The sequence below is a fragment of the Narcine bancroftii genome, chromosome 12 (genome assembly GCF_036971445.1).
Source record: "Narcine bancroftii isolate sNarBan1 chromosome 12, sNarBan1.hap1, whole genome shotgun sequence".
Classification (NCBI taxonomy): Eukaryota; Metazoa; Chordata; class Chondrichthyes; order Torpediniformes; family Narcinidae; genus Narcine; species Narcine bancroftii.
Genome location: NC_091480.1, coordinates 68,648,576 through 68,672,656, shown reverse-complemented (window position 1 = coordinate 68,672,656; position 24,081 = coordinate 68,648,576). Strand labels below are relative to the sequence as shown.

Here is a 24,081-nt window from a genome sequence, read left to right as displayed (position 1 = left end):
CACAGTTGAACTTGACAATAACAGGAAGTTTGTGTGCTGACTCCATATATCCAATTCAAACCATAGAGGGGCGTGCTTGACAGAACTAGTACAGAATACATATGATAACTAGGGTGTGTTGTGTACCAGAGTATTAAGTCTTACACTACTCCGTGTAGCTCATAGATTCAGAAAACGAGTTGACAATGGGCAAAACAAATTTTAAAAATCACAGCTCTTTAAATGGATTTAAAAACCATCAATGATCTTGAGCAAGGAAAATCATCCACAGTTAGAAGTGCCAAAATATATATCGTAACAGCAGGATTACAGCATCCTGCCTGTAAAATTATACAGCAAGATGGGTCATGGATTAATTTGGCGGCAGCAGTATTTTTATTTTCCTTTTTATTGTTGCTAAGATGCAAGTACGAGCAATTACAAGAAGATTTGTGCTAAGTATAGCTTGTGCCTGTAGACGAGATAAAGTGCTATTTTGGTGCCTCCATGACTAAATTGCCAATTAACATATTCTGGTGTTAGACATGAGATTGGAAAGTTATTTTCTCTGGCAAAAAAAATGGGGGTGGGGGGGAAAACAGGATCAGAAGTCTGAGCACCCATCAGAAAGAAGACAACCTTTAATTCTCTTGTGGCTCTTGGTTCCTGGTGCCAGGTTGGTTCAGAGAAAACATATGGAATCCTCAAAATCAGTCTAAGTCAGGCCTCTCTCTCCCAACACCAGCATCACCCAAAGACCCTGCCCAGGGTTAAGTTTGTTCTGGTAACTGTTCAGTCGGGTCTCCATCATCCTTGTGTACCCAACCCAGTATTGATTCGGACCTACTAGGCTTACCTAGTAATCATTCCAACCGATTCCAGACACACGTTGTCCGAGGATCTCAGCAGAAACCCTCCACAGGGTTTCTTTCTTGCATTGCAACATACTGCTTTCTGTCCCTACTTAAAGTGGTCTTATGAAGCCAGAAAGCACTGCATATCTACTCCAGGACATCATCTCAATTAACACTTCAAAACAGCATTGGAAAAATGTAGCACTATCTTTGAGACAAAATATTAAACTGAAGATTGTTTTGTCTTTAAAAAGATTCCAGGACACTCAAGGAAGATGAACAGGAATTGCCCCACTTTCCTGGACTCTCTTTTGTATCATAGTCGACATCTTCAAAATGTAAATGTAATGGTCATTCACCTCTCTACACTGCCAGATCATAGTGCGCACAAATGCAGTCCCAAGAACCAAACTTGAAAATTGATCAGAGCTTGGGGAAGGACTGAAATATCGTTTTACAAAAAGGGAGAAGGTTTCATTCACCTTGTTATTCGAATCCCAAGGGCCACAAGTCACTTTTTGAAAAAACATTGGAGGAATAAAACTTGAGAATTTAAGAATAATAATTGCAGATCTGGGAAGCACAAGGGTTATGAAATGCTGTGAAAACCCTTATTGCATCACTTATATATTACATCATTTTGACAAAATGACAAAAGGGTCTCCCATGTCCCTGAACAAGCACTCCTCCAGGAAAGCACTCTTAAACCAGTAGCACAAGATACCTACAATCAACTGATTTGCAAGGATCATAGCATTATTGATTTTTCTCTGCAAGCCAGCAGATGGTGCTGAGTTTATTCAGTGGTGGGTGGCAACTTAAAAGGTTTTGTCTTTTCTCCATCTAATTATCTGCCTTTCTCCACCAGAGTACTGACTGACCCATGCTGGGGTTGTTTGAGAATGCCTGACAACTCCTTGGAATCAGGGCAGCAACTCTCCAGGAATTGAAGATTAACCATCGGAATGCTGCTGAGAGCAAAATTCAAGGACAATCAAAGAGGCAGTAAATGCTTAGTTGCTTAGTTTTTCCAACCGAGGAATACAAAAAAAATCACAAAATAGCAACAAAAACATGATCTTCAAAGCTGCGAAATGAAGAGGATTATAAAATGAACAAAAACACTCTCCTGAACTCTATCAGAATATTTCCCATTTTAAATCTAGTGCAGAAATACATGTGCATGATCATACAGTTAATGTGATTTACATTCTTGTCATTTCCTAAAAACTGAGAATTAAATTTATCATTCTCAATGTGCGCTTTAGAACGGTTTTCCTTAACAACTAGCTCACAAATGGAGAAAAGGTGTAATTTACAAAAACAAAATAATTCAACTCAAACCGAATATCTCCTTGGGATATATCTGCAACATTTAGAATACAAATTTGCAATGGTCTAGCGCTTGATGGGTAAATGAAGCCACAATCTCACTTATTAAATCAGAGAGATTGGCAGAGAGGAATCTCAGTGACTTTATCATTCAAGGACAGCAGGTTGAAAAGATGAAGTTTCCAAAGTAAATACAAAACCTCAATATATATTCAGCTATATTTTCCATGAAAGAAAGACCTTGAGAAATGCGATATTGAGCAAGGATTGAGCAGCTTCAAAAACAACATTAAAGATAAAGGCTGTTTATGCAGTTGCTTTGAGTAGCAACTGGGGAGTTGAAAATAATTAAAGCATCTATAGTTAGCCTGGACTCTGGAGATCGATGCCTTCGTACCCACAGGTGTGGGCCTTTGATCAGAGGCAAATAGCATACTTTGTTTTGTCCCACTTCAGTAGAACATTTGGCATGAGATATTTGAATGATTTTGGAAAGTGACCAGAGTGCACCAAAATCAAACAGTGCACAATAGGGGAGGCCATTTGGCCCACAATGTAGTGCTGCCTTATATAAACCTATTCCACTATCAATCTAACCCTTTCCAATCTCACAGCCCACAAATAGAACATAGAACAAACATCTTGTTTAAATGCACCAGATAATTTGCACAAGATAATAAAATGAAAATAGGAGTGAGAGTTTATTGTCAGATACACATGTACAACAAAGAGATGCGCTAAAATCCTGACTTGCTGCAGCCACAGCTTGGCAAGATAAACTAACTGCAATAGTATATTAAAATGAGCACATTATGCCAAGACAGAAAAAGAATAATAATTATCAAAGGATAAATATTCACAGCTGCATTTGGTGCAAGAAAAAAAGTGACGTTTCAATAGTGTAAACATATCTTTGGTAGTCTGAAACAAATTTACAATTAGGGCAGGTTCAAGAGCCTGATAGCTGTTGGATAAAACCTTTTGAACCTCGAGGTGCTGGACTTCACATTTCTGAAGAAGTTGTGACCAGGGTGATGGGGATCCTCTGTGATCATGGGGCAATCTCTCACGTGGATGAGATTTTAGTGCTAATGATGGACTTGGCTTGCTTTTCCACTTTCTGCAGCCTTCTGTATTCCTGGGCATTCAAGTTATCAAGCCGAACTGTGTTGCAACCAGTCAGCATACTTTCCACAATGCACCTGCAAAGTATGATCATTTGACAACACGTCAAATCGCCTCAAACTTCTTAAAGAGTAGGGGCATTCGTGTGGCTTCGTCACAGTTGCTTCGATGTGCTGGCTCCAGGAGAAGTACTCCAAAACATGGAGTCCCAGGGACTTGAGGGAACTAACTCTCTCCACTGCCATTTCATCAATGAAGACAGATGTGTGGTCCCTTGGTATCCCTCTCCTGAAGTCCACAATGAGCTTCTTGGTCTTGGTGATGTTGAGACCAAAATTGTTCTTCTGGCACCACCCAACCAAATTCTTGATCTCCATTCAATATTCTGAATCATTCAGTCAACAGTGGTGGTGTTGTCAGCAAATTTATAGATGGTGTTGGAGCTGAACTTGGCTACACAATCATAAGTTCAGAAGGAATCAAGCAGGGCACTAAGCACACTGCTTTGAGGTGCTCCTGTGTTGATGGTCAGTGAGGAGATGGGGATGTTGCAGATCCACATTGATCAGGGATTGGTTATAAGGAAAAAAAAAATCCGGTTCCAAAGGGGCAGACACAGTCCCAAATCCCAGAGTCTAATTATTAGATGTGCTGGTATGATGGTGTTGGGTGGCACAGTCACAGTTATAGTGCCAGCGACCCAGATTCAAATCTGACGCTGTCTGTAAATTACAGAGTTTTTACGTTTTCCCCACATCTGTGTGGGTTTCCTCTGGTTTCTTCTCACCATCTAAAACGTGCAGGGCTATGGGTTAATTTGGATGTAATTGGGTTTAAATGGCCTGAATCGGCTTCTACCGTGCTGTAAAAAAAACCCCAAATACCCATCTATAGTCAGTGAACAACAGCATGATTTAGATGCTCTGGTGGTCAAGGTGATCTCACATAGAGGATCATGGTGGACATGTGATAGTTGTTAAGGCAGGTTACCTTGCTCTTCTTCGACACTGAGATGATAGAGATGCTTTTGAAGCCAATGGGGAGCTCAAACCATAGCAGTGAGAGGTTGAAAATGTCCACAAAACCTCCAGCCAGCTGGTTCACACCAGTTTTAAGGACCAAGCTAGGTTCACCGTCTGGGCCAGATGCTTTCTGAGGATTCACCCTCCTGAAGATTCCTTTCATGCCAGCCTCAGAGAGTGGAGGCACAGGTTCACCAGAAGTTGTGAGGGCTTCTGAGGGTGCATCATTTTCTCTTTCCATAGATAGCATTTAGCTAATCTGGAAGAGATGTTTTTCAGTTAACGATACTGCCTTGTTTTCCCTTATTGGATGGGTTGCCAGCCCTGCCACAGCTGCCATGCATTCGTCTTAGACTCTAGTTTAGTCCAGTATTGTCTTTTTGCATTGGAAATGGCCTTCTGAAGGTTGCACCCGGTCTTCCTGCATGGCACCTGATCGGAATGCCACGGATCTGGTTTTCAACTCTTGGTAGATCTCTTGGTTTATTGATGACTTTGGTTACGATATACAGTAAAGCCCCTGGTATCCAGCACCTGTGGGTATTGGTAGGTGCTGTGTAAGTGGATATTCCGGTTGCTTGAGATTGCGTGTTGGCAAACTAATGGTGAGGTGCGCCGATTTTCAACTTCCATATTTTTAACCTATTTATTTTCCATAATTTTTTTGTCGGTTGCTTGAATTCCAGATAAGAGGTTTTACTGTACTCAGATAGTCTTTGTAGAAATGCAATCATCCACGCATAGAGATTTCCAATCTAACTTCATGCCACATGCAACCCACAAGCAGCCTTTTTTAAAAAAAAACACAAGACTGTGCTTTGTGCTGTGATTTCATTAAAAATCTCTGAGAATCTGGGAAGGAGAATCATTCGGAGTCGTATCAAGAAAATAAATTTATTTGGCAGCTGCTACCACCATCCAGTAAAACCACTGCCATATGGCAAGGAATTATAAGAGCAGTGGATAGAAAATTCAGTCCACCACAGACAAAGCTGACAACATAGCTGACAACTTATTAATGGAAATTCAACTCACTGACATGGGGTATCAGTTGTGATAGTCATTAACCTGCAGTAATTCCGTGATAATGCTTTTGCTGACTGGACAGCTGTTGGAAAGATACAGCACCTCATTACTTCAAGGTTTAATGTTTCTTTACTCACTATAGTTAAAGTGAATGTGTCAATATGCCAGAAATCAGATCCACTTAATTCCCTGTTCCCACAATTAAAAAGACAATTTGTAAATTAAGCCAACTTCCTCCCCCATCGTCCCACTCAAAGAAAATAGCAAGAACGAAAATAGTTTACACAGCATGCTGAATTGTGGCATACCAAGTTCATAGCATGTTCACTGGGTCAGACTCAGGCGTCACACACTAACAACTTCTGTCCAGTGTATTTGGAATCTTTTAGCAAAGTACTTATGGTTTAGGCGAGTGTGGAGTGTGCAACCCAATGAGCCAAGTACAAGAGTGATACCATTTCAAAAGATATCCACCGACTACGAATTGAGCAAAAAGCTCAGGATGTGAGATGTGATACAAATGCTAGCTCGTTCTTTCACAGCCCTCACTATTGCAATTTTATTTAAGACCATGGACAACAGGCTAACTCTGCATTATGGTTACATTGAAACTGAAATTTTCCTGTTAGGAAAAAAATTGTCCCAGTTATTTTAAACTGAATTTGATGAAAGCTTGCCTTTTAAATTTTGAGAGTGTGAGTGTGTGTGAGGGAGCGGGCGCGCGTGTGTGTGAGGGAGCTAGGGAGCGGGCGCGCGTGTGTGTGAGGGAGCGGGCGCGCGCGTGTGAGGGAGCGGGCTAGCGCGCGTGTGAGGGAGCGGGCTGCGCGCGTGTGAGGGAGCGGGCGCGCGCGTTGTGAGGGAGCGGGCGCGCGCGTGTGAGGGAGCGGGCGCGCGCGTGTGAGGGAGCGGGCGCGCGCGTGTGAGGGAGCGGGCGCGCGCGTGTGAGGGAGCGGGCGCGCGCGTGTGAGGGAGCGGGCGCGCGCGTGTGAGGGAGCGGGCGCGCGCGTGTGAGGGAGCGGGGCGCGCGCGTGTGAGGGAGCGGGCGCGCGCGTGTGAGGGAGCGGGCGCGCGCGTGTGAGGGAGCGGGCGCGCGCGTGTGAGGGAGCGGGCGCGCGCGTGTGAGGGAGCGGGCGCGCGCGTGTGAGGGAGCGGGCGCGCGCGTGTGAGGGAGCGGGCGCGCGCGTGTGAGGGAGCGGGCGCGCGCGTGTGAGGGAGCGGGCGCGCGCGTGTGAGGGAGCGGGCGCGCGCGTGTGAGGGAGCGGGCGCGCGCGTGTGAGGGAGCGGGCGCGCGCGTGTGAGGAGCGGCGCGCGTGAGGGCGCGGGCGTGAGGGCGCGGGCGTGAGGGCGCGGGCGTGAGGGCGCGGGCGTGAGGGCGCGGGCGTGAGGGCGCGGGCGTGAGGGCGCGGGCGTGAGGGCGCGGGCGTGAGGGCGCGGGCGTGAGGGCGCGGGCGTGAGGGCGCGGGCGTGAGGGCGCGGGCGTGAGGGCGCGGGCGTGAGGGCGCGGGCGTGAGGGCGCGGGCGTGAGGGCGCGGGCGTGAGGGCGCGGGCGTGAGGGCGCGGGCGTGAGGGCGCGGGCGTGAGGGCGCGGGCGTGAGGGCGCGGGCGTGAGGGCCGCGGGCGTGAGGGCGCGGGCGTGAGGGCGCGGGCGTGAGGGCGCGGGCGTGAGGGCGCGGGCGTGAGGGCGCGGGCGTGAGGGCGCGGGCGTGAGGGCGCGGGCGTGAGGGCGCGGGCGTGAGGGCGCGGGCGTGAGGGCGCGGGCGTGAGGGCGCGGGCGTGAGGGCGCGGGCGTGAGGGCGCGGGCGTGAGGGCGCGGGCGTGAGGGCGCGGGCGTGAGGGCGCGGGCGTGAGGGCGCGGGCGTGAGGGCGCGGGCGTGAGGGCGCGGGCGTGAGGGCGCGGGCGTGAGGGCGCGGGCGTGAGGGCGCGGGCGTGAGGGCGCGGGCGTGAGGGCGCGGGCGTGAGGGCGCGGGCGTGAGGGCGCGGGCGTGAGGGCGCGGGCGTGAGGGCGCGGGCGTGAGGGCGCGGGCGTGAGGGCGCGGGCGTGAGGGCGCGGGCGTGAGGGCGCGGGCGTGAGGGCGCGGGCGTGAGGGCGCGGGCGTGAGGGCGCGGGCGTGAGGGCGCGGGCGTGAGGGCGCGGGCGTGAGGGCGCGGGCGTGAGGGCGCGGGCGTGAGGGCGCGGGCGTGAGGGCGCGGGCGTGAGGGCGCGGGCGTGAGGGCGCGGGCGTGAGGGCGCGGGCGTGAGGGCGCGGGCGTGAGGGCGCGGGCGTGAGGGCGCGGGCGTGAGGGCGCGGGCGTGAGGGCGCGGGCGTGAGGGCGCGGGCGTGAGGGCGCGGGCGTGAGGGCGCGGGCGTGAGGGCGCGGGCGTGAGGGCGCGGGCGTGAGGGCGCGGGCGTGAGGGCGCGGGCGTGAGGGCGCGGGCGTGAGGGCGCGGGCGTGAGGGCGCGGGCGTGAGGGCGCGGGCGTGAGGGCGCGGGCGTGAGGGCGCGGGCGTGAGGGCGCGGGCGTGAGGGCGCGGGCGTGAGGGCGCGGGCGTGAGGGCGCGGGCGTGAGGGCGCGGGCGTGAGGGCGCGGGCGTGAGGGCGCGGGCGTGAGGGCGCGGGCGTGAGGGCGCGGGCGTGAGGGCGCGGGCGTGAGGGCGCGGGCGTGAGGGCGCGGGCGTGAGGGCGCGGGCGTGAGGGCGCGGGCGTGAGGGCGCGGGCGTGAGGGCGCGGGCGTGAGGGCGCGGGCGTGAGGGCGCGGGCGTGAGGGCGCGCGAGTGAGGGCGCGCGAGTGAGGGCGCGCGAGTGAGGGCGCGCGAGTGAGGGCGCGCGAGTGAGGGCGCGCGAGTGAGGGCGCGCGAGTGAGGGCGCGCGAGTGAGGGCGCGCGAGTGAGGGCGCGCGAGTGAGGGCGCGCGAGTGAGGGCGCGCGAGTGAGGGCGCGCGAGTGAGAGCGCGCGAGTGAGGGCGCGCGAGTGAGGGCGCGCGATTGAGGGCGCGCGAGTGAGGGCGCGCGAGTGAGGGCGCGCGAGTGAGGGCGCGTGTGTGAGAGTGTGTGTGTGAGAGTGTGTGTGTGAGAGTGTGTGTGAGAGAGTGAGTGTGTGAGAGTGAGTGTGTGTGTGAGAGAGTGTGTGTGAGACAGTGTGTGTGAGAGAGAGTGTGTGTGAGAGTGTGTGTATGAGAGTGTGTGTGTGAGAGTGTGTGTGTGGGGGTTGAGGAGGGGAGAGGAGGTGATTGTGCAACCAGTTTTGGAATTTAATCCAGATAAGTGTGTAGTGATACGTTGGGAAGACGTATCGAGTAAATGGCAGGGGCCTCAGGAGTGTTTACGTACAAGGGACCTTGGAATGCATGTCCATAGCTCGCTAAAAGAGAGGACGCACTTGAACAGGGGTGTGACGGGTATGTTTCCCTTCGTAGTACTACTGCATTGAGTGTAAGATTTGGGACATCATGTTGCAGCTGTACAAAATATTGCTTCAAGTACTGTGTAGTGTTCTAGACATATTACAGGAAGGGTGTAGCAGCAATTGAGAGAGTGCAGAAGAGATTCACCAGGACGTTACCTGAAATGGAAGTATCTAGTTATAAGGAGAGATTGGTGTAGAGGAATACAGGTAGATGGGATGAGTGTAGACAGCATCACAGTTAGAAGAGATGAGCTGGGCCAGAATGGGCCATTTCTGCGCTGTACGTTTCCATGATATATATTTTTGTTTCAGGACAGTAAAACAAACCATGGCAATGAAAAGAAAAAGTATTACGCAAGATGTCAAGTCTGTTTAAAACAACAATCAAAATATAAACAGGTTTTGTGATATTTCAATGCAGATCAGTTTCTTCTATGGTTGGAATTTACCTTCAGTGCCTGGTTGAAGTTGTCCACCATACCAAGCCACTGTTGCGTCTGCTTAGCAAACTGGGCTGCCTGGATCTGCAGAGTTTTTACCTCATTGTCCAGTTTCCGTTGATTCATGTAGGCCTGGGCCACTCTGAAAAGCAGACAGCAAAACATCAGTCAGGAAGTGCCACACGGTTGCTCACAAAATCATTGGGAGTTTTCAGCAGGAAACTTCATCCTGTGCCACCTCCTGTCAAGGTCTGTACGTTCTCCTGAAAGTAGAGTGGCTTTTCCTTCATCATTATTGGGCCAGTATCACAGGGGCACCAACAGATTGTGCTGGCTCAAGTAATTAGTCTAAGGGTGACTATATATGTAAACCTTGCAGTGCCATACAACAGCCAATGAACAGCTAAAGAAAAACTGCTCCACATTATAGACCACCACCAACAAAAAAATACATTCTCATCGAAAACAGGTTACAATTCCCATTTCCATGCCGTAATAACAAACTGCATTCATTCAAGACGTTCTGTTACATGCATTTTCAAAGGCACGACTGGGCCTTAACATACATCACCAAAAATACTCAAAAGCCGAAACCCTGCCTTTAAATAAGTTCACCGGACTTTGCTGCTTTTATTGGGAAGATTTAATCCCTTTTACGGATTTGGCACCACTGCCAACATTAGAGTGAAAGCTGTAAACATGAAAGGATGGCGTTTCTGCTGCGTGAGAAGCAGAGAATCCCTTCAAGATGTGGTACATACCTGTGCCTCCAGAAGCACAGGGACCTCTGGCACCAGCTCTTGCCTGCTTGTGAACAACTAACCATACAGCTTTTCTGTACTGTACAGGGTGAAGCGTATGGTTTTCATATTAAAAGCAGAGAATGCTGGAAGTTCTCAGGCTTCATTTGCAGAGAGAAACAGAATTAAGGCTTCAGGCTACTGAATGTCCATCAGAAGATTAGCTTTGACTAAGACTATTGATCTAAAGCGTTAATTGTTTCTCTTTCCACAAATTCGCCCTGACCTGCTGAGTATTTCCAGCATTCTCAGTTTTGATTTCAAATCTCTTGTGCCTACAGTTTTTATTAAGCTATATTTTTCACATATTTGGGTTGACAGGCACAAAGATAATGATCCAATTATTGGGATTAAAAATTATGCCCAACAGGTTACATGATGGTGCCAGTGCTGCAGATATGTCTTTCTTCTTTGGCTTGGCTTCGCGGACGAAGATTTATGGAGGGGGTAAAAAGTCCACGTCAGCTGCAGGCTCGTTTGTGGCTGACCAGTCCGATGCGGGACAGGCAGACACGATTGCAGCGGTTGCAAGGGAAAATTGGTTGGTTGGGGTTGGGTGTTGGGTTTTTCCTCCTTTGCCTTTTGTCAGTGAGGTGGGCTCTGCGGTCTTCTTCAAAGGAGGCTGCTGCCCGCCAAACTGTGAGGCGCCAAGATGCACGGTTTGAGGCGTTATCAGCCCACTGGCGGTGGTCAATGTGGCAGGCACCAAGAGATTTCTTTAGGCAGTCCTTGTACCTTTTCTTTGGTGCACCTCTGTCACGGTGGCCAGTGGAGAGCTCGCCATATAATACGATCTTGGGAAGGCGATGGTCCTCCATTCTGGAGACGTGACCCATCCAGCGCAGCTGGATCTTCAGCAGCGTGGACTCGATGCTGTCGACCTCTGCCATCTCGAGTACCTCGACGTTAGGGGTGTGAGCGCTCCAATGGATGTTGAGGATGGAGCGGAGACAACGCTGGTGGAAGCGTTCTAGGAGCCGTAGGTGGTGCCGGTAGAGGACCCATGATTCGGAGCCGAACAGGAGTGTGGGTATGACAACGGCTCTGTATACGCTTATCTTTGTGAGGTTTTTCAGTTGGTTGTTTTTCCAGACTCTTTTGTGTAGTCTTCCAAAGGCGCTATTTGCCTTGGCGAGTCTGTTGTCTATCTCATTGTCGATCCTTGCATCTGATGAAATGGTGCAGCCGAGATAGGTAAACTGGTTGACCGTTTTGAGTTTTGTGTGCCCGATGGAGATGTGGGGGGGCTGGTAGTCATGGTGGGGAGCTGGCTGATGGAGGACCTCAGTTTTCTTCAGGCTGACTTCCAGGCCAAACATTTTGGCAGTTTCCGCAAAGCAGGACGTCAAGCGCTGAAGAGCTGGCTCTGAATGGGCAACTAAAGCGGCATCATCTGCAAAGAGTAGTTCACGGACAAGATATGTAAATGCAAGGTAAATAGCAACAACAGCAACTATTTACATTTATCCAGCACCTTTACCATGAAAAAAATACCCCAAATTACCCAAAGCAAAATGGAGGAGATGCTGAGGCACGTGATCAGAAGATAGAGGGAATTTAATTTAAACTATAAGATCTGAGAGAGAGTATCTAAAACTTGGGTCCTTGCAGATGAAAAGGTGGCTAGAGAACATACATGACATCACATACAACCCTGAGATTCCTTTTCCAGCGGGCCAGGCAGAATTACCACTTGTTGGTCGTGCAAAAAACTGTACACAACAAATACATGTAAACAAATAAAGAACTGTAAACAAACTGACTGTGCAATACAGAGAGGGGGGGGGGGGGAATCAATAAAGTGCAAAAGTAAGTGTCCTTAAGTGAGTTCCTGATTGAGTGTGTCGTTGAGGAGTCTGATGGTGGAGGGATAACAGCTGTTCCTGAACCTGGTAGTGCAAGTCTTGTGGCCCCTACACCTCTTTCCTGATGATAGCAGCGAGAACAGAGCGTGTGCTGGTGTGGATCCTTGATGATTGCTGCCGCCCTCTGACGGCAGTGCTCCCTGAAGATGTTCTTCATGGTGGGGAAGAGTTTTGCCTGTGATGTTCTGGGCTGTGTCCATTAGCCTTTCCGCTCAGGTGTATTGGTGTTCCCCCATACTAGACCATAATGCAGCCGGTCAGCACACTTTCCACTACACGTCTGTGGTAAATATGGTGGTAAATAAGGACCTATGATGGATCAATTCAAATCACAGGTGCTTGAGAGGCCAGTGAGAGAAGTGCAGAGACTACATAGAGACTACAGTTTGACGGGCAGTAACCTCCTTTGAAGAAGACCGCAGAGCCCACCTCACTGACAAAAGACAAAGGAGGAAAAACCCAACACCCAACCCCAACCAACCAATTTTCCCTTGCAACCGTGCCTGCCTGTCCCGCATCGGACTTGTCAGTCACCAACGAGCCTGCAGCAGACGTGAACATACCCCTCCATAAATCTTTGTCCGCGAAGTCAAGTCAAAGAAAGAAACAAAGGAACACACAGCATTCATAAGCCCTAGGAAGCCACTTTTATTTGAAGTCAAGTGGCTTTTATTAGTGTTGGGGGTCAGGGGAGGGGAGATAAAATTTTGCCAACAAATCCTAATCCAGCAACAAACAACTCATCTCCATAATAAAGTCCAAGCAATAACAACAAAAAAATGGCCATGCGCAATAAGAAACAGCTGAAAATCTGTCATTCCAGATTAACAGCCTTAAACTGCAGATTGCACACAATTATTTGGGGCATACTTTTCTGCTGTGACATCTCCTGCCCCTGAGAGTCAAATTGCTGGCTAGAACCTGGTGCCAAGGTTCCTGCATGTGGAATGATTTGTGCATGGGGAAATGGGCCACAGCATGAGTCAGTCTGTTAAGAAGAGGAAGCAAGAAATAAAGTAGAGTCCATTCCAGGAAAAGCATCAACACTGGCATTTATAATTCCCATGCTCACACTGGATATTATAAATACCCATTTTTCCCAATTCCTTCCACACATTCTGTGGAAGGAATACTCATGATTTTGCTTTTTTCTTACAGATTTATTTTCTTATTTTTGGGATCCACCAACTCTCACACACCCTCCTCCGCTACCTTTTCCCCCACCCCCACCCCTTCTAAATATCAACTCTCAAATTATATTTTAGGAAGCTGGCAGAAAATAAACTATTTTCTATTTCTGCCTTTTATTAAAATGCAAACTACTTCTTATGTAGGTGAAAATGTAAGAACTGCCACTCATTTCCCAATGTACTATTGTCGAAACCCTGAAGCAGTGGCATCTACCCTGGTCAAATCAGCAAGCAGCTGTACCATGGGACATGATTAGCTCAGTGCCAGAGGCACAATTTTTTCATAATGTCAGCTTGTGAACTTGACTTGAGTGAACTCAGACAGCAATTGAGGAGCTGGAAGGCATATGGACTGATGAGTGGGCTCTTCACATTTTAATCACAATTGTCAAAGGCTCCCGGACATACACCAGACACAATACTTTAAGTGCAATCAAAAAGCTTTGGTTAACCTGCGTCATAAAGTCGAATATTCAACCACATGGCCCCTTCACAAAATTTGCCAATAAATTTCCTAAATGACTAAACAACCAATGAAATAGAGCATGCAATCTAGTGAACCAACAATTTTCCACAACAGAAAAAGGCTGCAAAGCCCAGGAATATTTGGCATTTGTAAAAGTGCTAAGAAAGCCCGGGGAGGGGATTTGTAAGGCACTGACAAAGATGAGAAAATCTAAAAAAGTGAAAGAAAAAAAAACAAGGCAACTGAAATTTAAGTAGTTTTGAATTTTATATATAAAATTACAACAGTTGAGGGAAAAAAATTAAACAGCGACGTTGACTTCAGAAGGCAATCATCTTGCCTTACTAATCTCCTTGTCTTCTTTAAAGAGATGGCACTTCAAATGGATAGTGGAAATCCTAAACTATTACATAGATTTCCCAAAGTTAAAGTTGCAAACAATACATTATTAGCCAAGTTCAAAGCTCTATGCATCCAGTAAATAAGAAACTGGTTTGAGGGGAAAGGGGTAACAATTAGTCTATCTAATCATATAGAAAAGTGTAGGCCTCCTATCCTGCTCTCATCACAACTTGTAACGAAACGAAAGGACAGAGGGAAGGCAAACAGTCTACAAATAATGACCAAATGCAAAATTTGACAGACAAGCACTGGCCAGTGAAGTTACGTCAAGTGAGGAAGGGATATTTATGATAGAACCACAAATATTTCTAAATTTATATAAATCACTTAAATTGGGTCCAAACTGATCAATAGTTTCTGATGATACCAAATGAAAAATGGCCATAGAAATTAGAATAGATCTTATTAGGGAATATGCAATCATTAATTGATTTGGGCCTACAAGATTATCAGATTTCTTTTATCTATTTAGCTTTAGCTGTGGCCAAGAAATGTATAGCTCTTACTTGGAAAGATAGAAATATATTAACTTTAGATAGGTGGCATTTGGAGATGAAGTTCTGTTTGACGATGGAAAGGATATCTTTTTCAATTCAGGATTAGGATGTCTTTTTATAGGTTGAAGTAGACTCCGTTTGCTAAATATATGCATTTAAGTTTGATTTAAATATGTTTTTAAGTTTGATATTTTAGTATTGATAATTTTTTTTAATATAATTATTGTTCATTTTATTAACTCTTCACTCTTTATTTTGGGGGGGTTAGACTAACTTTAAGCTAGGTCATTAATGTTGTGTATTAATTTGGGGGTGGGTTTAGTTTATTTAGTCTGCCGATGTAATATTGTAATTTTTATCATCTTATGTTTAATCTTTTTACTGTAACTTTCTATTTTATTCATGTTATAAAATCTTAAATAAAGTTTAAAAAAAGAAATTAGAATAGATCTAAAAAAAATGAATTGAAAATACTTAATCCTTCACAAGTTTAAAGTCTAAAACTTAGAAAAGTGCTGATGGGCACTGAAATAACAGTGAAAGAAATTGAAGTAAATCTAGAGGCCTTAGTTGACTCATCTTGTCCCATCAGTGTGCAGTAGAAATTAACAAAACCAAGACAATGCATAAATTTATTTCGAGAACATCAAAGTCCAAGTCAGAGAAAGTCATGGTCAAAAGCCATCATGCTCCAGATGGACTGCCCCATGAGTTCAAGGTCAGTCTTTGTCACCAAGACATATGGCACATATCAGCAGGAAAAAATGCAGGCTGATTTTAATTTTTTTGTGTTCTTTTGTTGTGATCAATGACTCAGCTAAATTTTATAAGTAGACCCCAGTGACCAAGTTTGTCTTGAAAGAGTGCAGAGATATTGACACAACAAATATTTAAAAGACGTTCACCTTTTCTGATCACACTAAGAGGGATTATCATAAGGCTGTTCATCCTGAGAAACAACAACCAGTCTGAGAAGGGAACAGAATTGAATTCCAGCACCGATTTGAGAGCAATAAAGGTTGCTCTACACTGGGTTCAGGAAACAGAAACACCTTTCTAAACTCCCTCTTATACATTGCTTCATACATGTGATTAAATTATGATAACATGATGGAAATGCTCCAAGATTAAATTCCAATAATGGAAGAAAATGCTTCTGCCAGGATTTGCAAAGAGCTTTGTGGTAAAAAGTTGAATCAATTGTTCCATTACATCCTCAAACAAGTGATAGCATTGCTGATGCAAAACAGTTTCTTTGCTGATGTTACAGAGAGGCCTTCTCTGGAATGCAATCACAGCACTGAGCCATTGTGTTTAATGGCCACAGAAATGTCCCTTTTAGAAAAGAGCCCAGAATTTACTTGGTAGCCAGTTTGCATGATACCAAAATAATCAATTACAGAGGAGAGGAGCTGTATTTTTCAATTAGCAGAATGTTGGAGTGCTTGACTTGACTCAAAGCAAGGTCAGTCATCTTAAACAGACTAGCAAAATTTAGATAATGAAAAGCTATCATTCAAACATACAAAAATAAAATACTGTTGATGTTGGAAAACCAAAATAAAACCAGAGAAACTGGAAATACTCAATAGATTGGGAAGCACCCGTGGGGAGAGAAACAGTGTTAACATCTCAGGTCACTATCCAGTGGATTCTGATGAAACGTCTTGAAACATTAACCGTTTCTATTACCTGCTGAGGATTGGCAGCAGTTGCTGTTTCTATTTCTGAGCTCGCAATAATATTCTGTGAAGACTGAAGGATGTAAAGTTTCATCACTGTGGAAACAGAATAGAGTGGAGAAAGAATTTTGTCATTCAATCCTCCACATCAAGTTCAGCACCCAGCACAATCCTGCTCATTCACTTTGGCCATGGAAGGTGATGAAAGTGGAGAAAACAAGAGGAAGAAGAAAATAAAAGGTAGGTGAGGAGAATGCCATCTATGGTTAGAAACCCTCATCATTAATGCAGAAATAAATGGATGACAGTCTTCCTGAGGGAGTTTGAAGAATTTGAATTTAAATAGAGAGCAAGACCTTAAAAGGTGTCAAGACTACACATGACTATTTTTGCAGACATAGATTAGAAATATGGCCAGGCAGTTGAGTGTTTGAAAGGATGTTTAGATTTTCAAAAATCGCGGTACATTGTGATGCAAGAAGGTGGCATTTAAAGAGGATAAGATTAATCTAAACTGGACTTGTTTTAGTCTCTCACAGGGAAGAAGGTACATAAGGAGGTATGTAAATTTCCTGGTGGGTTAGAAACAGAAGAGCATCACCAAAATGGAAGGAGTTTAATGGCATGAAAATCAATATAAAAATTGTTCCAATATTGTTGGATTAAACTCCTGATTTGTGCTTGGATGAAATATTAAAGCAAGGATTATCTGCTCTCTCAGTTTGAGATAAAAGATGAAAATGTACGACACTGAAGAGGTGTCAGGTAGTTTTTCTAGTTGAGGGGCAAATATTTGTCCCTCAACCATTACTATTAAAACAAATTACTACAGTGGTTCTCAACCTTTTTCTTTCCACTCTCATCCTACTTTAAGTAATCCCTATGCCATCGGTTAGTAAGGGATTGCTTAAGGTGGTATGTGAGTGGAAAGAAAAAGTTTGAAAACCACTGTTTTAATTGTCCCTAATTGACTCATTATGTGCACGGTTTCAGAACTCCAAAGGAAATGAGCCAATGACAATTTTTCTCAAGCAAAGTATTTCAGTAACAATTGGGTCTGGACCAGTGATTGTTAACCTTCCCTTCCCACCCACCTTAAGCAATCCCTTACTAATCACAGAGCACCGATGGCATAGGGATTACTTAAAGGGGTCTGTGAGTGGAGAAAAAGGTTGAGAACCACTGGATTATTTGGTCTTTTCCGAAATTGAGGTGGAGCTTACTCACTGGTCTGCATCAATGGCATGGTTGTATTAACATCTCCACCGACCAGTCCTATTTCAACCACATCGATGCAATGGCTAAGAAAGCAGACTATCACTGCTTCTTCCTCAGAAACCTGAGATACTTTGGCATGTCCTGTGTCCTTCAACAACTTTTACAGATGCCCCATTGAAAGCCTTCTGTCAGGGTGCAAGGTACGGGAACTGCTCCGCCAAGGACCAGAAGAAATTACAGAGAGTAATGAACGCAGCCAAAATAATCACACATTACCACCTCCCCTTCTCCTCATTTGATTCCAAGTATAACTACTACTTCCTTGGAAAAGTAGCCAACATAATACTCATCCCACCCCAGCCACTTTCTTCACCCTCCTTCCTTCAGGAAGAAATTTCATGAATGCAAAATCATGTACCAGCAGATTCAAGGACAGTTTTTCCCCCACTGATATCAGGCTCTTGAACGAACCTCACATTAGTAAAATAACATTTTTCTTCTCCTTTCTAACTGATTGCTCTCTGCAACTCTGTACTCGGTCTAGTTTTGTTTGCTGTACTTTTGTGTGGGTGGACTTGCTGGTACACATGAAAATAAACAGACCTGCTTGTGGGATCATGCAATGTATAAATCGGTTGTCATATTTCCTATGAAATTATAGAAGTCCTTCATTGGCTGAATGGTATTTTACAACTCCCTAATCCAATGAAAGATGTTGAACAATGCAAGTCTTTCTTTCTGACAATATTTAGGTGGGCAAAATAAAATTACTAGAATAAAATTAGCAGTCTTACATAATTAATGCTGTTGAACTACTTAAAAGTTGCAATGAAGCAACAGCCATCTGGTAAAATTAATCTATGTCAATGTTTGTATGCAAGCAGGCAGCCTTAATCAGTCTATTCCCACTCTATTTCCACATCCCTATTTAAATTTTGAATGGTGAAGTTCCACCTTAATCACCACTTTGAAGAGAATTCCATAGACTGGAAATTATGTCTCAGCCTTAGAAGTCTCCCTTACTCTGAGTCCTAAATATCTTCCACTGTCCCAGACAAGCTGCCAATGCACTTTTCTGAAGTCTCACATTTTCTTCAGCAGTCCAGAGGAGGCTACAATCAGGCCAGCCATGTTCTTATTAAATGGTGGAGCAGCCTTGAAGCCCTAAGTTGCCTACTCCTGCTCTTACTTTGTCTGGCTGTAAGCAATTGAGAGATCCTGGAAATTAATAAAAATAATAAATACCGTGATTGCAAAATGGCAATTAACAAAGTAAATACAATGCTGACCGATGTTGCCAAATCTGTATTCTCAGGTGACAACACACCCGTTACGCTACACCCAGTTTTAGCCACTGGAACACAAAAGAGACATTGAAGAACTTGGAAAGGAAAGGCTGGGCTCTAGTACTGAAGTCGCAAGGAAGGGATGCAAGGCTCACAAAGTGGCAGAATAGCCAATCCTAAATACTCTTTGAAGCAGAAGTGATGTAGAAAGAGAACTATTTATGGTCCTTGCTTCTAATTAGCATCCTGCTAGAAAGTGTGCTCGTCCAAGAGGGAGATGAGTAGCTTCTGGACCCCAAGTTTGCATGGCAAAATTCCTCAAGAGAGATGGCCGAATGTCTGTGCCCCAGAAACAGTCAGTACTTTCAGATGAGAAAGGTCAGACACACAGAGAATGAAAATGGTTCTGTATTTCATCTCATTCCAGATTTCTGTGAAATTATATGTAATAAGCACCACTGTCTGCACTGCTTGATGGTGGTGGGACAGCTTGACATACTCGATTCCCATGCCTGCTTTAACCAAATTTTCTGTAATGTCCAAACCAGATGTTTGTCACAAGAACCAAGATTGCTAACATGATTTCACAACATTAAAGCCTAGTGTTCTGGCAGCACTCACACATTTTTCAAATATAAAGGATCAACACACAACTGTGAAGAATACAGTTGATTTGGATGCCAATTATTTCCTTGATTACAGTAATTCAACTGGACTCTCCTAATATTCCACGTTCTTTCAAAATCTGCATCAGTTCAGTCACAGACCATCTGCCAAAAAAAAACTAAACTCTAGTACTCATAGAACATTGTTGTGCCGACCAATGTGACCTGCACAACAATCTCAACCTGCCCTACCTCACACACATCACCTATTTTTTTTTTACATCTATGTGTCCATCTAAGAGTCTTTCGAATGTTCCCATTGTACCAGCCTCCAGGTACTGTTACCAGCCCAAAGGACCCCAAAACCCAGCAGCAATAGATATTCACCAAGACAAATGATGACTTAAACAAACGTTGCTTATAATGACCTTTAAACATGTAAATAGAATCATACTTTAACTTATCACTATTGACTTAACTAACCTAACTTAACCCCCTTCTAATTCTAAGCGCACGTGCATGTAATGTCTGTGTAAGTTCAGAAAAGTTCTTTGATTCACAGTCCAATCTCATTTCTCATTCCTCCAAGTTCAATGGTTGCAGGCAATTCTTATACTGGGCACAGAATTTAACATGTATAAAGTTCACCAGGCTTTGGTGCTTGAAAGGGAAATGGTTACTGCTCAGGAAGGTTCTTGCAGGTTTTGTAAAGAGCGATGTGTTGTTCCAGGACATCAACAACTGAGGTATTTCCCTCAGTGTCTTGCTGATGACACTTGCCCTATCAGGGTTCTCCAGATGATAACCTCTTTCTTTCAGGTTACCACAGAGTTCCTTTCAGTTTCTCTTATTCCAAGTGAAACATTAGGCAGCCAGTCTTCTAGCCATTTTCCACTCTGGAGCTTCTATTTCAGTTCCAGCAAACTTCTGCTGCTCGTCACAGGTCTCTCTCTCTCTCACACACCTACACACACCCACCCACATACTCAGACACACACAGACCCTCAGTCAGAGACTTCTTTTTCCCTCTGCTTGCAAAAACCACCTGACCTTCTCCATCAAACAATAGGAGTCAGTCTTCTAGTTCATCTGTTGTTTTTAGGTAAACAAGAACCTATCAGTGACCTCTCTGAGCACTCTTGTGAAAAGCCATCATGTCTCTGCTGTTGCTTTGAAGACAATAGTTCATTTATTCCACAACATCAGTCCAATTAACCCCTACTTGTGAAGTCTCCATAGGCATTCTTCAAAGTTTCTGTGTAAAGTCACCCTGGATAGGAATTCTCCAGTATTTCAAATAAGATCTGTTTTAAAGTGTTTGTATGTAACCTACTCTAACTTTTCCCAATTTATCTCCCAAAAATATTTTTCTATTTTCTGCCACAGTACCCACCACTATCTGTGTGAAAAGTCTTCCTCTGACATCTCCCCTAAACTTTTCTCAATTCGTCTTAAGCAGATGTGCTCTGGTATTTGCTATTGTCGCACTAGGGAAAAGGTGCTGGCTCTCCACCCTATCCAAGCCCCTTATCATCTTATACACACCTATTAAATCAACTCTCATTCTCTGTCGCTCCAACTGTGACAGATTACGTTATATTTTATATTGTATAAAGATATGTTTTAAAGGAGACAAATTGTGGCAGGATTTTTAGTGTAGGTCACAAACAAACACTTCACAACACAGATCTCATTTAAAATGTCAGAGCACTGCTCAAGCCAGACAGTCCTGGCTCCGAGTACCTTTGCAAAAACTTTGAAGAATGCCTATAGAGACTTCACAAGTAGGTGTTAATTAGACATGCTGTGGAGTAATGGATTATTGTTTTGGAAAGCAACAGATGAACAGACTCGGAAGATTGGGTCTGGTGCCGCAGTCTGTCTGCATGCAGTTTGCTGTTCTAAGAAGGTCATGTGGTTTTCTCTGAGAGAGAGAGAGAGAGAGAGAGAGAGAGAGAGAGAGAGAGTTCAGCAGCAGCTGGGTCTGGAACATGAAAAGCCGGCAAGCTTGTGGAAAAACCCCATTTTGAAGACTGGTTGTGAGTTCTTAGTTCAGCCTGTTCAAAGCCCTTGTGGTCTATATAAGAGGAGATGGCTGGCTGTATAATGTTTCACTTGAAATAAGGGAAACAGAAAAGGAACTCTGTGGTGACCTGAAAGAAAGAGGTCATCATCTGGAAAACCCTGATGGGGCAGGTTTATTCGGCAAGACACTGAAGTGGCTGATCAGAAGGAATCAGTTTGTGCCCAAAGAGCAACAAATCTCTCTCTGAAAACTGACAAGAACCCTCCTGAGCAGTAACCATTTATCTTTCAAGCACCAAAGCCTGGCGAAATTCATAATTGTTAAATTCTGTGCACAGTATAAGAATTGCTTGATACCAGTGAACTTGGAAGAGTGAGAAGTGAGATTGGACTGTAAATTAAAGAACTTTTCTGAACTTGCACACACACATTACATACGTGTGCGCTTAGAATTAGAAGGGGGTTAAGTTAAGTAAAGTTAATAGCAATAAGTTAAAGTTTGATCCTCTTTTCATATTTAAAAGATAATTAAAAGCAACTTTTGTTTAAGTAACCATTTGTCTTGGTGAATTTCTATTGGTGCTGGGTTTTGGGGTCCTCTGGGCCCATAACACAACTTTTCTCAAAAGAAATGGTCTCATCTTGGCAATAACCTGGCAAATTTCCTCTGCACCCTCTCTAAAGCTTCCACATCTTTTCTGTAACGATTTGACCAGAACTGAACGCAATGTCCCAAATGTGATCTCACCAGAGCTTTAATCGAGCGCATCCCCAAGAATCCTCTCTAATCATTTGATGACCACTGATGCAGCACTAACTTCCTAGGATTCTTGTCTTGCCTTTCTTGAACAACTGAATTACATTTGTCTTACTGCAATCCTGCAGTACCTTTCCTATGGTGGTGGGTGGAATGACACATTGTCAATGCCCCATCTTGGTCTTCCCTCACTTCCTGTAGTAACTTGGGGTATATCCTGCTTGGCTCTGGTGACTTATCTGTCCAAATGTTTTTTTGGAATCTCCAACACTACCTCTTTCTTAACACCCACATGCACCAGGGGACATGCTTAACCGGAAGTGTGCAGAAGACACAAAGGTCTGACGCTGACTTCATATTGATCAAGGTTCCTCTACCTTGTGAGCACTGAAGCAAAATATTCATTGAGGACCTCCCCTACCTCCTGTGCCTCCAGGCACATGCTCCCACCTTTATCCTTGAGTGGCCCTACCCTCACTCCAGTCATGCTCCTGTTCTTCATGTACATGCAGAATGCCTTCTTAAGTCATAGTCCAGCTCTGCTTAGTCCCTTCCTGGCTTCCATACAATTCTCAATAGCCCTGCCTTATTTTTGCTTCCTAAACCTTACGTATGGTGATTTCTTCCTCTTGACTGTCCCAACTCTTTCGTTAACCATGGCTCCTTTCCCCACCATCCTTTCCCTACCTCAGTGGGATAAATCCACACAGAACCCCATACAAGAAATCCCTAAACATCCTCCATATTTTTGCTGAGCATTTCCCCAAGAACATCTGCTCCCAATTTACTCTCTCAAGTTCCTGCCCAATACCATTGTAATTGGTGTGCCCTTATATGGACTGCTCCTATCCTTGTCCAAGGTCAAAGCTAAATGTCCAAGAGTTATGGTCACCGTCTCTGAAATGCTCACTCACTAAGAGGTCTGACATCTGACCATGTTTATTACCTAGTCCTTTCTTTCTTTGGCTTAGCTTCGCGGACGAAGATTTATGGAGGGGTATGTCCACGTCTGCTGCAGGCTCGTTGGTGACTGACGAGTCCGATGCGGGACAGGCAGGCACAGTTGCAGCGGTTGCAAGGGAAAATTGGTGGGTTGGGGTTGGGTGTTGGGTTTTTCCTCCTTTGTCTTTTGTCAGTGAGGTGGGCTCTGCGGTCTTCTTCAAAGGAGGTTGCTGCCCGCCGAACTGTGCAGCACCAAGATGCACGGTTGGAGGCGAGATCAGCCCACTGGCGGTGGTCAATGGGGCAGGCACCAAGAGATTTCTTTAAGCAGTCCTTGTACTTCTTCTTTGGTGCACCTCTGTCTCAGTGGCCAGTGGAGAGCTCGCCATAGAACACGATCTTGGGAAGGCGATGGTCCTCCATTCTGGAGACGTGACCCACCCAGCGCAGTTGGGTCTTCAGCAGCATGGATTCGATGCTTGCGGACTCTGCCAGCTCGAGTACTTCGATGTTGGTGATGAAGTCATTCCAATGAATGTTGAGGATGGAGCGGAGACAGCACTGATGGAAGCATTCTACGAGCCGTAGGTTATGCCGGTAGAGGACCCATGATTCGGAGCCGAACAGGAGCGTGGGTATGACAACGGCTCTCTACATGCTGATCTTTGTGTGTTTCTTCAGGTGGTTGCTTTTCCAGACTCTTTTGTGTAGTCTTCCAAAGGCGCTATTTGCCTTGGCGAGTCTGTTGTCTATCTCTTTGTCGATCCTTGCATCAGATGAAATGGTGCAGCCGAGGTAGGTAAACTGGTTGACCGTTTTGAGTTCTGTGTGCCCGATGGAGATGTGGGGGGGCTGGTAGTCATGGTGGGGAGCTGGCTGATGGAGGACCTCAGTTTTCTTCAGGCTGACTTCCAAGCCAAACATATTGGCAGTTTCCGCAAAACAGGATGTCATGCGCTGGAGAGCTGGCTCTGAATGGGCAACTAAAACAGCATCGTCTGCAAAGCCTTTGACACCGTGAGCAGGAAAGGGCTTTGGCAAATACTAGAGCGCCTCGGATGCCCCCCCAAGTTCCTCAACATGGTTATCCAACTGCACGAAAACCAACAAGGTCGGGTCAGATACAGCAATGAGCTCTCCGAACCCTTCTCCATTGACAACGGCATGAAGCAAGGCTGCGTCCT

At 45.6% G+C, this 24,081-nt stretch overlaps 1 protein-coding gene across 1 annotated transcript in view; it reads right to left on the bottom strand.

Moving 5' to 3' along the window:
• The window catches only part of bloc1s1 (biogenesis of lysosomal organelles complex-1, subunit 1), an 80,531-nt gene that overhangs the window by 3,032 nt on the left and 53,418 nt on the right, over window positions 1-24,081 (bottom strand). Inside the window, exon 3 of the mRNA XM_069905840.1 lies at window positions 9,172-9,304. Within this exon, the coding sequence (XP_069761941.1) occupies window positions 9,172-9,304 (133 nt within the window). The remainder of the gene's footprint in view (window positions 1-9,171; window positions 9,305-24,081) is intronic.